The 13312-nt window shown below is 31.7% G+C and overlaps 2 protein-coding genes across 26 annotated transcripts in view; one reads left to right on the top strand and one right to left on the bottom strand.

Moving 5' to 3' along the window:
* Nucleotides 1-725: 725 nt before the first annotated feature.
* LOC129939668 (mucin-4-like) lies at nucleotides 726-4769 on the top strand. Its single transcript, XM_056047769.1, has 5 exons — nucleotides 726-926; nucleotides 992-1188; nucleotides 1323-1628; nucleotides 1685-2520; nucleotides 2585-4769. Exons 1-5 carry the CDS (start codon nucleotides 907-909, stop codon nucleotides 4646-4648), a joined length of 3423 nt encoding a protein of 1140 aa, XP_055903744.1. The 5' UTR covers nucleotides 726-906; the 3' UTR covers nucleotides 4649-4769.
* Nucleotides 4770-11968: 7199 nt separating this feature from the next.
* Nucleotides 11969-13312, bottom strand: part of LOC129941495 (cell adhesion molecule Dscam2) — a 259928-nt gene continuing 258584 nt past the window's right edge. For all 25 annotated transcript variants that reach the window (XM_056050163.1, XM_056050146.1, XM_056050154.1 and 22 more), the window contains one exon: nucleotides 11969-12904. In XM_056050163.1, the coding sequence (XP_055906138.1) occupies nucleotides 12829-12904 (76 nt within the window). In that variant the 3' untranslated portion in view covers nucleotides 11969-12828. The remainder of the gene's footprint in view (nucleotides 12905-13312) is intronic.

The following is a 13312-nucleotide window of genomic DNA, read 5'->3' as shown; positions in this document are numbered from 1 at the left end:
ACATTAACATCATCAACTCGTTTACGTCACTCGAACATCGACGCAAGCTTTCTTGACTCACCCTTTTTTACCGTTATTTTAACGGACTATGCTCTAGTGAAATAGCCAGTTGCATTCCTCCCCTTAAACAATTTAACCGTAATACCCGCGCTTCTAGGGATGCCCATCAGTTTACCCTTTAGCCCAACTTCGGCCGTACTATGAAGTACAGAGATCCATTTTTTAGCCGTACTACGCTGATGTGGAACGACTTGCCACGCTCTATCTTTCCCTGTCATTGCAATGCTCAGAAATTTAAAATCAATATGCGCCGACAGCTCCTATCCAACCCTTTCCTCTTTTTCTAATGCTCATACTGTGTCACTATTATATTAAATTATTAAATACATACTTTGCTACAATTCCATCACTTCCAATCACGACTTCAAATTTTGAGAAAATTTGGAAACTGTTGCTCTTCCTGACATATGTCAGCATTTAAAATTAAATTTAACCATAGTCATGTCAACCGTTTGGCTGGAATCATTTTCTTTTAAGAATATGAAAAAACCACCAAATAATACACAGTTGATTGCAGAAATACTGTTTCAAATTTTAAAAATAACCGTCAACTAACCTCTACACTACACCGCCATCTTTATTTGAATAATAAAACACCTACCCTACCGTACCGACATCAGATGTTCGACTTTCAAAAGACAGTTCTAATTCTGTCACTTCTGTCAACTGTCAGATGGTTGTTGGTTGGTTTTGGTTTTTGGTTCAATTTGTACGACTTTCCTTCTTGTAAACAACACCAAATTTATTTATTGTTTTTAATTTTGTGCAAATTAACTCAACAAACCCAAACAAACAAATGAAAACCCTTTTCTAAAATTAACACTAAAAAATGCTACGCCTAAAGCTATGACTAAAAAGCCATCTGAGTAAGCATCGAAGTCCTTTTATCAGAAATCCCATTAACTTTTTTGTTTTGTAATGAATTCTGCAGAAAGAATAAAGCTTGGGAAAAAGACAGACGCGACCGTCTCAACAAAACATTCGATGAGCTAGCCAAACTCTTGCCAAAGTTCGATCCATCTGTGGTTTGGAGCAAAATCGAGATAATCCAGAAGGCAATAGCATTTATTGGCGATTTACATAAACGTCTGGAAGATTATCTCACAGCCAAAGATCCTGAGTTGCTCAGTGAGTTGAGACCATAAGTGGGAGCCAATAATAATTGATTGCATATATCTTTTGTCTTGTTGTTGATTTTAAGAATTTTAATTTAATTGACCTGAATTCTAAATTTAAATTTTGTTGTTTATTTCATTGTGCAGAAGAATACAGGGAATTTGTGAATTGCCTACGATTCTATCAAGAACGCAATGCACAGTTGACAGAATTGCTGAAGAAGGCAAAGGTTACTCTGCCACCACCGCCGACACCGGTTGCATTGCCCCAATTGCTTGTCAATAAACCAGAACTACTGCCAAAGCAAGAAAATGCCGAGGTTAACGAGATGCAAAAGCCAAAAAGGCAAAGAAATCGCTCGAAAAAATCTAATAATGCTGTTGCTGAAAGTAAACCTGAAGAAGTCAAGGAAAAGGCGGAGAATTCTTCTTCTGAAATGACTTCTGAAAAAGGTTTGTCCTTAAAAAAGGTTTACACTTAATTTGATCTTAATTCTTCTTTTTTTTAGTTGAAAACAAACCAATTAAACCGGAAGTAGTAATAAAACCAACGGCAATCATCACAGCATTTGGTCGAGAAGTCTTGAACCCCAATGAAGCACCGAAAGCTCCAACACCTCAAACTCAACTTCAACCACCTGTGCCTGCAAAACCTCTCCTGTTGCGTGTGCGGAAACCTCGAAAACACCATCAAAGGCTAAAACTTATTCCAAGGCCAATGTTCCGCAAATGTTATCCCCATCCAAGTCGAATGGCCAAATGGGCTTTCGACTCTGTGTCGAATAGAAAATCCCTGCTCCGTCATCGACGAAATGAGGCCAAAAAAAGGAAGCAGCAGCGGCGGAAGGAAAAATCATCAAAACGTCTTAAAGTTGCGTTCAATCCAGAAATTGTTCAGCCAGAGCAACTAAGAGAACAGTCAGTTTCTCCAACCGCAGCGTTCCTCCTTTCCTTTCCTGTGGTCACATCATCGATGTTGGGTGGCAAAAATGTCGAGAACACCGATAGTTCAGTGAATTTGGAGAACCTTAATAATTTTTTCACTACTGAGGAGTACAGCAAATTCTGTGATCAAAATAGCGTCGTGGGTGAGAAAATCATTTCGCCTCCGCTGCCAGTGGAAGATAAACCATTGGTGAATGAGAAACCAATGACTGTTTTTACCGTTTCTGCCATAACACGTCCGTCGGCACCGAAGAAAACACTAGCCGGCAATGGGATCCGTACAAATGGTGGAATGCCCATACCAGCCACGACCACAAGCTTTGATAGTTGCTTCAATTTCAACAACGGAAATCCAATGATTGGCTCGACCAGTATGTGTGCAGCAACAAACAATCAGCAGGTAGTTTTTCTTTCTTATTTATTTCACTCATTCAGATCTAAAACTCATCCATCTTCTCTTCCAGATCACATCGAAACAATATTCACAGCCGAACCTACCCTTCCCAATTGTCACAGCTTATCCATCCGCAATAGCTCCGTCTAACAAATTGCCTATCAAGCAAGAACAAACGACTTTAGTTACCAATTCATCAGAAAAATTCTTCCCAAGATACAATCATTCAACGCCGAATTCAATTCGAAGCTCATTAGAATCCCCATCGAAACTCCTGAACCCATCACAGTCAAACGTCACTCCCCCACAAAAAGACCTGACAGGTTCAAGTCGTTCTAACTTGCCTTTAACCACAAATTGGTCAGTCAAACAGTCGGAAACACCCAGAGGAAAATCGATTACTAATCCAGTCTCGTACTCAAATGGTTCCGGTTCCAAACCTTCATCATCATTGTCTATAGCAGCATCCACATCACATTCTGGAACCCTCAATTCAAAGGTTTCTCCTGCATCAAAGTCTACCAACAAAATGCCTTTTTTGTCACCAACGAAAAACTTCTTTTACGATTTTCCCACTCAAAACAGAACTACTTCATCTTCTGTATCTGTTCCTGGATCTGGAACTGCTGATCCATTGATATCTGCAACTGCGCCTTTGAAAACCAACAATTCCGTAAAATCGGAATTTCCTTGGACTCCTCCCAACACATCGATTCCGAACACGTCATGCAATCAAAATGCACTCTTCACTCCATTCGATCTGGCGACTATTGTGTGTGATTCGTTGACATCTACAAATTGTACGTTCTCCCTGACCACAGCCAAGTCCACAGAACCCTCTGTGGTTGATGCGGGTAATAAGGCACCAGCCAATACTCGATGCAATCAAATGAATCTTTTCCTTCCATACGAAGAGGCACAATATACGCCAACTTACAACCCACTTACACAAACCAAGTCGTCTACAGAGAGCCAAATGCCGAGGGAGTCAACCTCTTGGAAGTCGCTGGAGAAGCCAAAGGACGCAGCTGCTGCTGATCAAATCTTCTACGACTGCGAACAAAGTAAACCTCAGCAAAAGTCACACGTCAACTGGATGACATCTCCCACAACAACCGACTATACCACGGCGGCGGCGCCAGCCAGTGCCCTCCCCTTGCCTCCGATGGACTTTGGAAACCAGTTCACTGGTAGCTCCACTAATTTCGACCTTAGCTTCAGCTGCAGGAAGGATTCCTATGATGATGACAATCAATTCATCAACTGGTCACCGACAAAGCCCTTGAATGCGGATTTCTCGGCGGCCTACAATTTCGAGAACTTTGGTTCTAACGAAGCGCCTCCCAACAAGACTGTGAAGCAGATTTTCTCGGTAAGTCAGTTGGTGGACCAGACACCATCTCAACAAGAAATGGCTTCCTCTCTTAAGAAGGCTATGCCAAAGGCACCCGCAGAGAAATCCACTTCGGCCAAACAGTCATTCTCCAACATCTACTCCGCTGAATCTCTGATAGCCAAGAAGGATAATCGTTTCTACAATCCAGCTGAGTCGCTCCCGAATACCCAAACTGATTACCATAACTCTAACAGTTACTTCTTCAACTATCCCACTACTCAGAACTGCTCCGAGAACGACTATCTCGGTGCTGGTTCTTACAGTACTGCTGCATCACAACAACCAGTCAAAGCAAGTTCAATGCACTCAACTGTTTCGGTAGCTCCAGGTGCAGTAGGAGTAGGAGTAGGAGCAGGACCAGGAGCTAATCCGACATTTGACAGTAGTTCTGCTGCAACAACTTCGAACAACTTCTTCTCCCATACAATTTCATCCAACAACAATGATCCCTACGATCCGACCTATTTCCCAAGCAGCAACTACAATCAAAGTTGGAATCATGGAAGTGTTACCAGTCATGGAGTAGCGAGCAAAGGTGGTACTGCTGGTTCATTGAATATCTTCAATCAACAAGGCCAGTTTGGAACGTTGCCGTTACCGTTGCAAGAAACAGCATCATGCCAACAGCAGCAACAACAACAACAACAAAATTCAAATGTTTCCGGGAATCTGACTAATTTTAATTTAAGTTCCATTTGTCCAGAGATTGATGGAAAAGGTGGACCAAATGTCTGGTGATTGGATTTTTGTTTTTGTTTCCTTTTTCTGAAGAAATTAAAATTGTAATTATGTATATTTTAATATATTTAAATTTATAAAACAAAAATCATTAAACATTTGTAGGTTTTTAACAAAGCAATATATTTATGTTTTCTTTTTGTTGTTGACCTAAGGTCAATGACTTAACGTGGAGATGTTTTGAATCAAATGGTGGCATAAGCTTATGAAAGGTTTGTTTTTGCGAAAGACTACGAGAAGATAAAGTTAGGACAATGTTTTCCTGGTTTAACTTTTGTGGAAGTTTCAAATTTTTGGCCTGGTTTTTGGTAAAATTTAGGTTTTATGTACGATTTGTCCAAGATTTGATAACTTTTCATTTGATGCCTCTGTTGCGTGAATCGGATAAGGATTTCCGAAGTTATGGACAATTTTTGAAATTTATTTTTCAAATTTTTCCAACCGCAAACTTGAACGACCAAGAGCCCAGAAATTTGCTGGATTTTGTTTTGGAGCAACTTCAAGACACTTTTTTAGAGCTTGTAGTTGACGTATCGAAATGTTTTATATACCAAAATGACCGTTTATTTGTCAAGAATAGGAATAAATTTAAATTTTGAAAATCGGTTTGAAAATACCGATGATATTGAATATTTTCTAAAAATTTTCAATTTTTTTATATTTTAGCGTGTAAATCATTTGATCTACACGAGCGAGTAATTTCATTAAATTAGTTTTATAGCTGACAAATTTATCTTCATAATGACATATCATTTTCTAAAATCGGTTCAGTAGTTTTTGAGATATGGCCGTTTTAGTGCCGTTTAAGTGAGCATTTTGCAATTTTCCTTGCATTAACCTATAATTTTTCGGTTGAAATTAATATTTTTTAAAAATTGAATATGACTTTGATTCTGATGCCCTGGTATTATAATAACGTCTGGAACTATTTTAAAGTAGAAAAGGGCAATAAATCTGTGGGATTAAGTCACTCAGACTCAACTGGTAAACTAGTGATGATGGTTGTTTTGGGAATTGTTTAGTTTGTGGGCGTGGCTTATTATTAGCTATGACTTATTTTTGTGAGTGATCTATTAGGGATCTATTTTATTATATGGGCGTGGTTTAACTGTGGGCGTGTCTTGCTTTGTGCTTGGGATATTATAGGAGTGCGGTTTAATTGTGCCTCAGGCCTTTGTTGGAATTGTGGTCTATTTTAGGAGCGTGGCTTACTTGTGAATGAAGACAGGATTTAAAAGTGGGCATGCTATACTGTAAGCGGCGTAGCTTCTTTGTGAACATGATCTATGTATCTATTTTATTTTATGGGCGTGGTTTAATTGTAGGTGTGTCTTGTTGTGAGCTTGGGATATTATAGGCGTGCGGTAATTGTGTCTCAGACCTTTGTTGGAGTTGTGGTCTATTTTAGAAGCGTGGCTTACTTATGATTTAAGTCAGGGGTTAAAAGTGGACATGAAGGGGCGTGGCTTCTTCTAGCTTTGGAGAGTAAACTATTTTACAAATATGTCCTATTTTAAGAGTGTGGATATATTGTGAGCGTGGGGAAGGTTTGAATGCCGAAGTAATGAATAGTCATTTACGCTGGAGATGGTTTGGTAAAAAACTTAGGTACACGAACTTGAAGCCAAATTTGTATTGGAAGAAAGTATGTCTGAAGAGTGGCATTATTTGTTAGATCCAAAAAAAGATGAGGGCCTTTTTCACTTCAACTTCAGAGGTTTCTAATGTCAAGTCTAAAAGATTGGCATTCTCCAAGTGCGAGTCTACCATCGAATAAAACTTCACTTAACATCAAATTCTGAAGAAGGTCTTTGATACACATCACCTCTTCATCGATTCTGAAGCAGCATATAACAGTATCAAGAGATACGAGTTATATCGTGTCATGTCGAATAACAAAAACCTCTTCATCCCGGTGTTGATGTATGGTGCAGGAACGTGAAGAATCTCTCAGGAAGGATCTCAGAAGGTTCTACGTCCGATCTATGGACCGAATTGTGTCAACATCTGGCGGAGATGAATCATTCATAAACTACGAGTTGTACAGTAAAACCGAGTGTTTAACTGTTAAGATGGTTAGGTCATGGTGAGCGAATGAATATCGAAGCTCTAGCTCGTAAAGTATTAAACAAACGCCAAGCCAGCAGGAAAAGGAAGGAAAACCAGACTTCATCTTCGGTGGAGCGATCAAGTTAAGTCCGGTAGATCTGGCATTAATAACTGAAGGCAGAAAGCTTTCGAAATCTTTTACTGGAGGCCCATGAGTAGCACGAGAAATTAGACCAATTGATTTCAAAATCATGTTTAATATTGTAATATTCGGCTTAATGTTCTCGAAGCGAGTTCTCCTCTTAGCCACTAGATGCTTAACGAAGCGAGTTCTTCTATTAATCACTAGATGTTGCAAGTGTTTACTACTACAAATAAGTGGTTGCTACACACCCACTCCACCATAACACGACATTAGAGTAAAAGACATAAAGAGTGTATACACATTACAATATCATTATTAATAATATATTAAAATAAAAACTCATAAATGATTTTGTATTTTTATTTGTTTTTCATTTTTATTTATTGAATTTCCCATTCGATTTCCTGACACTAAAACTGACTTAAATGTTACAAACTAAATCACTAATTTCTGTCTATTGTTTATGGTTGATAATTCTTCTTTCTTCTTACACTGGATGTTAATTAAGTATAGAAAATTATTTTATTTAATTAATTTATGTCATTTCTATTGATTTTTTTCTCTTATTTTTGTTTTAATATTAATTTTTCTTTAAGTATAAATCTTAATTTTTATTTATGTATTTTAAAAATTAAAAAAAAAGAAAACAAAACAAAACAAAAACTAAACGATAAATTAAGTTTTATTTTATTCTATTTTTTGTTTTAAATTAAATTAAATTTTGTATATAATTATGTATGAATAAAATTGTTTTGTTTTTTTTTGTTTTAAGTATATTTTTAATTATTTCATTAATCAAAATGTTATATTTTGTTTATTAATTCAAATAATTTTTTTTGATATCGTGTACAAAATATTATTTTTTTTTGTTTTCTTTAATTTAATATTCACATACAATCATAATAAAAAGTTACTAAATTTATTTATGTTATTTTTTGTTTTTGGTAAAAAATATTTTTCGATTAGATTTGATTTTAATTTATTTATGTTTTAAGTGGTAGCTGGTGTTTAATTAAAATACAAACAAACACAAAAAGCGAATGGTACATTTCATTTCTGCTTCTTTTTTAATTTTCTTCGTCCTTATTTTTATATGCAACTTGCCAAAAGCTTAATTTTTCTTTTTAAATTTATTTAAACAGTAATTTTTTTGTTTTAATGTTTTTGTTGAATTTCGAAAGAATTTTCAAATTTTTGATTTTGATTTTGTGTATGTACTATTTTTGTTTTTTGTTTTTTTAATTTTAATTTTAACTCCCACTAGTAAAGAATATAAGTACAGCATAAATTTATATTATATTTTTAATTTTTGTTTTTGTTAAAAGCTATTCTATTTAAATTAAGCAATCAAATCACAACACTACATTCAAGTATATAATATTTTTTTTGTTTTTGTTTTTTGGATTTTGTATAGATATTAATTTTTATTTTGAGTTTTTTTTTGTTTTTTTTTGTTGAACTACGCTTAAAAATTTTAGTAGGTAGGTAATTGTTGTGATATAATTGTTTATGTATAATGACATAATTATGGACATCATGAATGTTCTTTTTTTTTCTAAGTTGAATTTTGAAAGAGATTTAATTTTAGTTAAAATTTGTCCATATATATATTGTTTTATAATGAATAAGATTTTTGTTTTTAAATACAAAATATTACATACGCATAATATGTGTACATAATTTTATTCTCGTAATATAACATTAGAAATTTTTGTTCAATAATAATTTTGTTTTAGTAGGTGGTTAAATTTGTTGGTTTGTTTATATTTATAAAATATATAATATTTTGTATGAATAAAATTATGAATTGTATCTGATATTTTTTGGGCAGCTATTTTTTTCTTTGAAATTTTAGGATTTTGTTTATCAAAATTATTTAATTCGTTAATTTAAAAAAATTTTTAGTTTCATAAAATTATATATTATGCATATTATAAATTGTGTGCTTTTTGGAAAGAGATTAGGTGAGTTTTTAAATAATGTTTTTTTTCTTCTTAACTCAATAAAATTAGTAAATAAAATACAATTACTTAATAATAACTTAATCACAAACTAAAATTATATTACACTTGCTTTAAATGTAATGAAGTTACTCAGTCTTTTTAAGGATACATTTTTAAGAAAAAACAAAATCAAAATTAAGAAAGCTTAAAATTTTACTTAAACAAATTAATAAAATATTTATGATTTTGGGGAGTTTCATTTTATTTTTAAAAAATAAAATTTTTCAAAGAATTTTGTTTTTTAATTTTTCGTTGCAATTTATTTTAAATGGCGCAATTTCTCATTTTATTTGCTTATTTCCAAGTGGGCCTATTTAAATAGGCTAACAAGTCAAACCTCATATAAGAAAATGTCAGTTTCCTTACGGTTCATTGAGGAACATTGGACAGGTTCAGACGACATAAGGGATTTAAAAGTTTAGCAAGTTTCTTCATTGGCCAACTGTCAAAAAATTGCTTTCTTACTTTATTGGAAAGATGACTGGAAAGTAAGTGAGAAAAAATCTAACTAAATGTCAAGTCAACTTATGTCAAAATGACAATTGATCATGTTTTTTCATCCGAACACATAACGGAAGTTAGGCAAGTTTCTAGTATCTCATTGGTTAGCTGTCAAAAAATTGACTTCCAAATAAGGCAAATTTATTGGAAAGTTGACTGGAAATTTAGCCAGAAAAAATCTCCCCAACTATCAAGTGAAGTCAACTTATGTCAAAATGACTATTGATCGTGTTTTTTCATCCGGACACATAACGGACTTAAAAGTTAGGCAAGTTTCTAGTATCTCATTGGTCAGCTGTCAAAAAATTGCCTTCCAAATAAGGCAAATTTATTGGAAAGTTGACTGAAAATTTAGTCAGAAAAAATCTCCCCAACTATCAAGTGAAGTCAACTTATGTCAAAATGACTATTGATCATGTTTTTTTATTCAACTAAAAGCTAAACTTTATTAACGATCGGATTTATTTATTTTTTGCACAATTCCATTTAATGTTTTGTGTAAAAGGGTTTCTTGTCAAATTGGAAAAGAAATAAGAATATTTTTAAACAAAACAAAATACAAATCGTGTTGGACTTGTGGCTTGCCTGAGGAGTGTTTGGTTTTCTTAGTTTTTGCTAAATCAACATATGGCAAAGGTTTATGAAGTTTGTTACTTCATTTGCAGTCAACTTCATTCTTCGAACGTAAATTTTGACCAAAGCAACTTATAAGTCTTTCAATTGTTATGAATTTCAAATTTGAAACCTTACTTCACAAACCTCTACTTTAAGTTCATAGTACAAAAACTACCAAAAATATTATTGTCTCACTCCCCAGGCAAGCTACAAGTACATCACGATTTGTATTTTGTATTGTAAAGACATATTACTATTTCTTTTCCAAATTGAAAAAGGCTTTAAATGAATTACTCAAGAAAATAAAATCATAGAGTAATAAAGTTCAGCTTTCAGTTGAATGATAAAACATTATCAACTGTCATTTTGACCGAAGAAGACTTGACTTCATAGTTAGTGAGGTTTTTCCAGTTAATTTCACATTAAAGTTGCTTTAAGTGGATGGTTATTCTTTGGCAGCTTGCCAGTCAGGTACTAAAAACTTTCAAGTTCCTTAAGAAAGAAACGTAAACAAATTGCTGACTTTCTATCACGTTTGGCCGAAGAAGGCGTATTTTGAAAATATCTGGCATAATTTTTGTCAAAGCTTGTGCAATATTTTTTTCTTGAACAAATGCTTATTTGGACTATGTTTAAACCACGTCAAAGCTTATTTGAAAGCCATGTATTCTTATCTAGTCGAGGTTTTATCTGTTCTGAAATGAATGAGGCTGTCCATTTCGCTAAATCGTTACCAGGCAATGCTTAGAAAAGTATGAGATTATGAAAATATTACAAAAATGTTATGTATAGGATTTTTTTTTGTGAAATATTAAAGAAATCTTACTTTCTTTTCTTCAAATTTTCTTGGAAATTAAACAAAGCGTTTTTAAGCACCGGATTTTTCAAATATTGTGTTTGGCTAGAAGGAAGATAAGAAAATGAATATTTTAGTGACACTAAGTAAAGTTTTGTACATAATACCTTTGATGGATATAAAATATATACCATTATCGGATTTGATTTGGATTCAAAATCGAAATGCAAATAAGTTTATGGTGACGAAAAGGAGAGTTTGAGCTTGTTTTACATTTTACATTCTTAATCCTGTGTCACTGTACGACTACAGCATTCATTTTAAAATTTTAATTCAAAATTTTGTTGAACTTGCACCAAGAAAACATAACGAAGAAAATAAGCTATCAAATAAAAAGTTAAACAAAATATTAAAAAAAAATAAAACAAAATGTATTTAGTTGAAAAATCGATTATTTATTTTGTTAAATAATTAAAAATTATACGTATACAAAATTAAAATTAAAAAAATAAACACGAAGAACACTCTCAATACAAAAAAAAAAACAAGAACATAATTTTCAGTTCAAGTTCTTTTAAAAATTTATAAAATTTTAAAATCAAAATTAAAGCTTAAATGCAAAAAAGGGGAAATAGTAAAAAGACATTTCTTTTGAATAAAAAAAATTGTTTCCTCTTTCTTTTTGTTGTAATAATCAAATTTACAAAATAAATTTGTATTCTTGTATAATACAGAGTTTTTGTGTAGACATATCTCTTTCGTTTCTTTTTAATATTTATATTTTTTTTGCTTCGAATTTTTCTACATACAAATAAAAAACCTTATAATGTGAGAAACATGTGTGCAAATTATTCAATGGAAGATCAGTTAATTTAAATTAAAATAAAATATAATAATTATATAGTTTTGTATAGAACTTTCATAGTTGTATATTGGTGATTATTATTATTAATATTCTTGTTTTCTCTTAACACAAATGACACAAAACATGGATAAGATAAATATATTTATAAATATTAAAGATAATAATTTATATATGTATAAAACTGTTTTGTTTGATTTATCTTTTTCATGAGTATAAAATAAAATTAAAAATATTATCTGTTTATATAGGATACATAAAATAAAACTTGTTTTTTTTAATATTAAAACAATACAAAAAGAACACACCTAAATAATAATTGTGCTGTTTTATTTTAAATGTTAATAATAATTATTATAATAATAGGTAATAAACTTACATGACTAAAACGACTAAAAAATTACAAATGACTAAAAATTTGTATAACTATTTTAATTACTCGTTATACTTAGATAAAATATAAAAAAATGTATTTTTGGAGACTTTTTTTCAAAAAGCTTTGATTTAGTCTTTATTTCCATTTTATTAGGGGCTCTCTTACATATCATTCTAGTACCTTTTTCTTTGCATTATCACTGCTTGCCCTTTTCATTTTTGTTATTTAAAAAATAAATCATAAATAACTTATACAAATCACAACGAATAAAAACTAAAAACACGAGGATATCTCTACACACATAATTATCTTAGTTTTATATAAAATCGATAAATATGAATAATTAAAATTACTACTTTTTTGTGTAATTATTATTGTGTATAAAACAAAAATGGCAATTTTTTCAACTACATATATTATGCATCTAGTCTCCATTTCCAAAAACACACATAATGCGAACTCAAATTCAAAATTTTACTCAATTTATATAGAAAACTATTTTATATTTTTTAATTTTAATATAATTTAATTTTAAATGTGGTGTCTATTTGAATACACAATTTTTGTTTTTAATTTTAAAATTTTTTCATGATGTATATAGTATGTATAAATTGTGAGTGTGTTGTTTGTGTGTATGTATACAATTGTTATGCATAATATTAATTTTATTATTAATATTTAATAATATGTATATTATAATAATTAAAACATATTTAATTTTTAGTCGATTTTGTTTTGTTTGTTTTAAATTATTAATATGATGTATGTTGTTGTTTTTGTTTTTTTTTTTTTAATTATTTGATGTTTAATTAATGATGTTGCGAGTTTACAAATTACACTGCCATAGTATCGTAGGCTGTGAATCCTGCGCCACTTTGTTGTTGGAATTGTTTTGCGCCGGCTTCGTTTCTATTTAAATATAAAATAATTAAAATGGATTTATATTAATTAAGTGTTTTTCTAGGTATTTTTAAAAGTGAAAATTCTTGTTTTAATTGTATTGCTTTTTTTTAGAACATTAATAGGAGAATTTATTTAAAAGCAAGCTTAATAATTTTATGAGGTAAGGAAAGGGTAGTTTAATATATTTTTAGTTATATAGTATATACTGAAATATCAAGAAGCAGCGTTCTCGTGATTATGTTGTTGTTTCTTTTTTATTTTTTGATGAAAGTGTTTGAAAAGCATGGTCTGATAAAGTGTGTGGTATTGATTAACTAAGGAATTACTAATTCATTAAACAAAAATAGTTTCTAAAGGTTGTTCGGTTCCCTTGATCACAAAATTTATATAATTTTACTGCACTTTTTCAATGGG

The sequence above is a fragment of the Eupeodes corollae genome, chromosome 1, assembly GCF_945859685.1.
Source record: "Eupeodes corollae chromosome 1, idEupCoro1.1, whole genome shotgun sequence".
NCBI classification, from domain to species: Eukaryota; Metazoa; Arthropoda; class Insecta; order Diptera; family Syrphidae; genus Eupeodes; species Eupeodes corollae.
Note: the sequence above shows the minus strand (reverse complement) of the source record. Positions and strands in the feature narration are given on the sequence as shown.

What these genes read in the sequence shown, in the direction of transcription:
- LOC129939668 (XM_056047769.1), top strand. Translation starts at nt 907, where the DNA reads ATGACTAAAAAGCCATCTGA. An exon ending in CAAAGATCCTGAGTTGCTCA is followed by an intron (nt 1,189 to 1,322) that starts GTGAGTTGAGAC and finishes TTCATTGTGCAG; the next exon opens with AAGAATACAGGGAATTTGTG. An exon ending in TGAAATGACTTCTGAAAAAG is followed by an intron (nt 1,629 to 1,684) that starts GTTTGTCCTTAA and finishes TCTTTTTTTTAG; the next exon opens with TTGAAAACAAACCAATTAAA.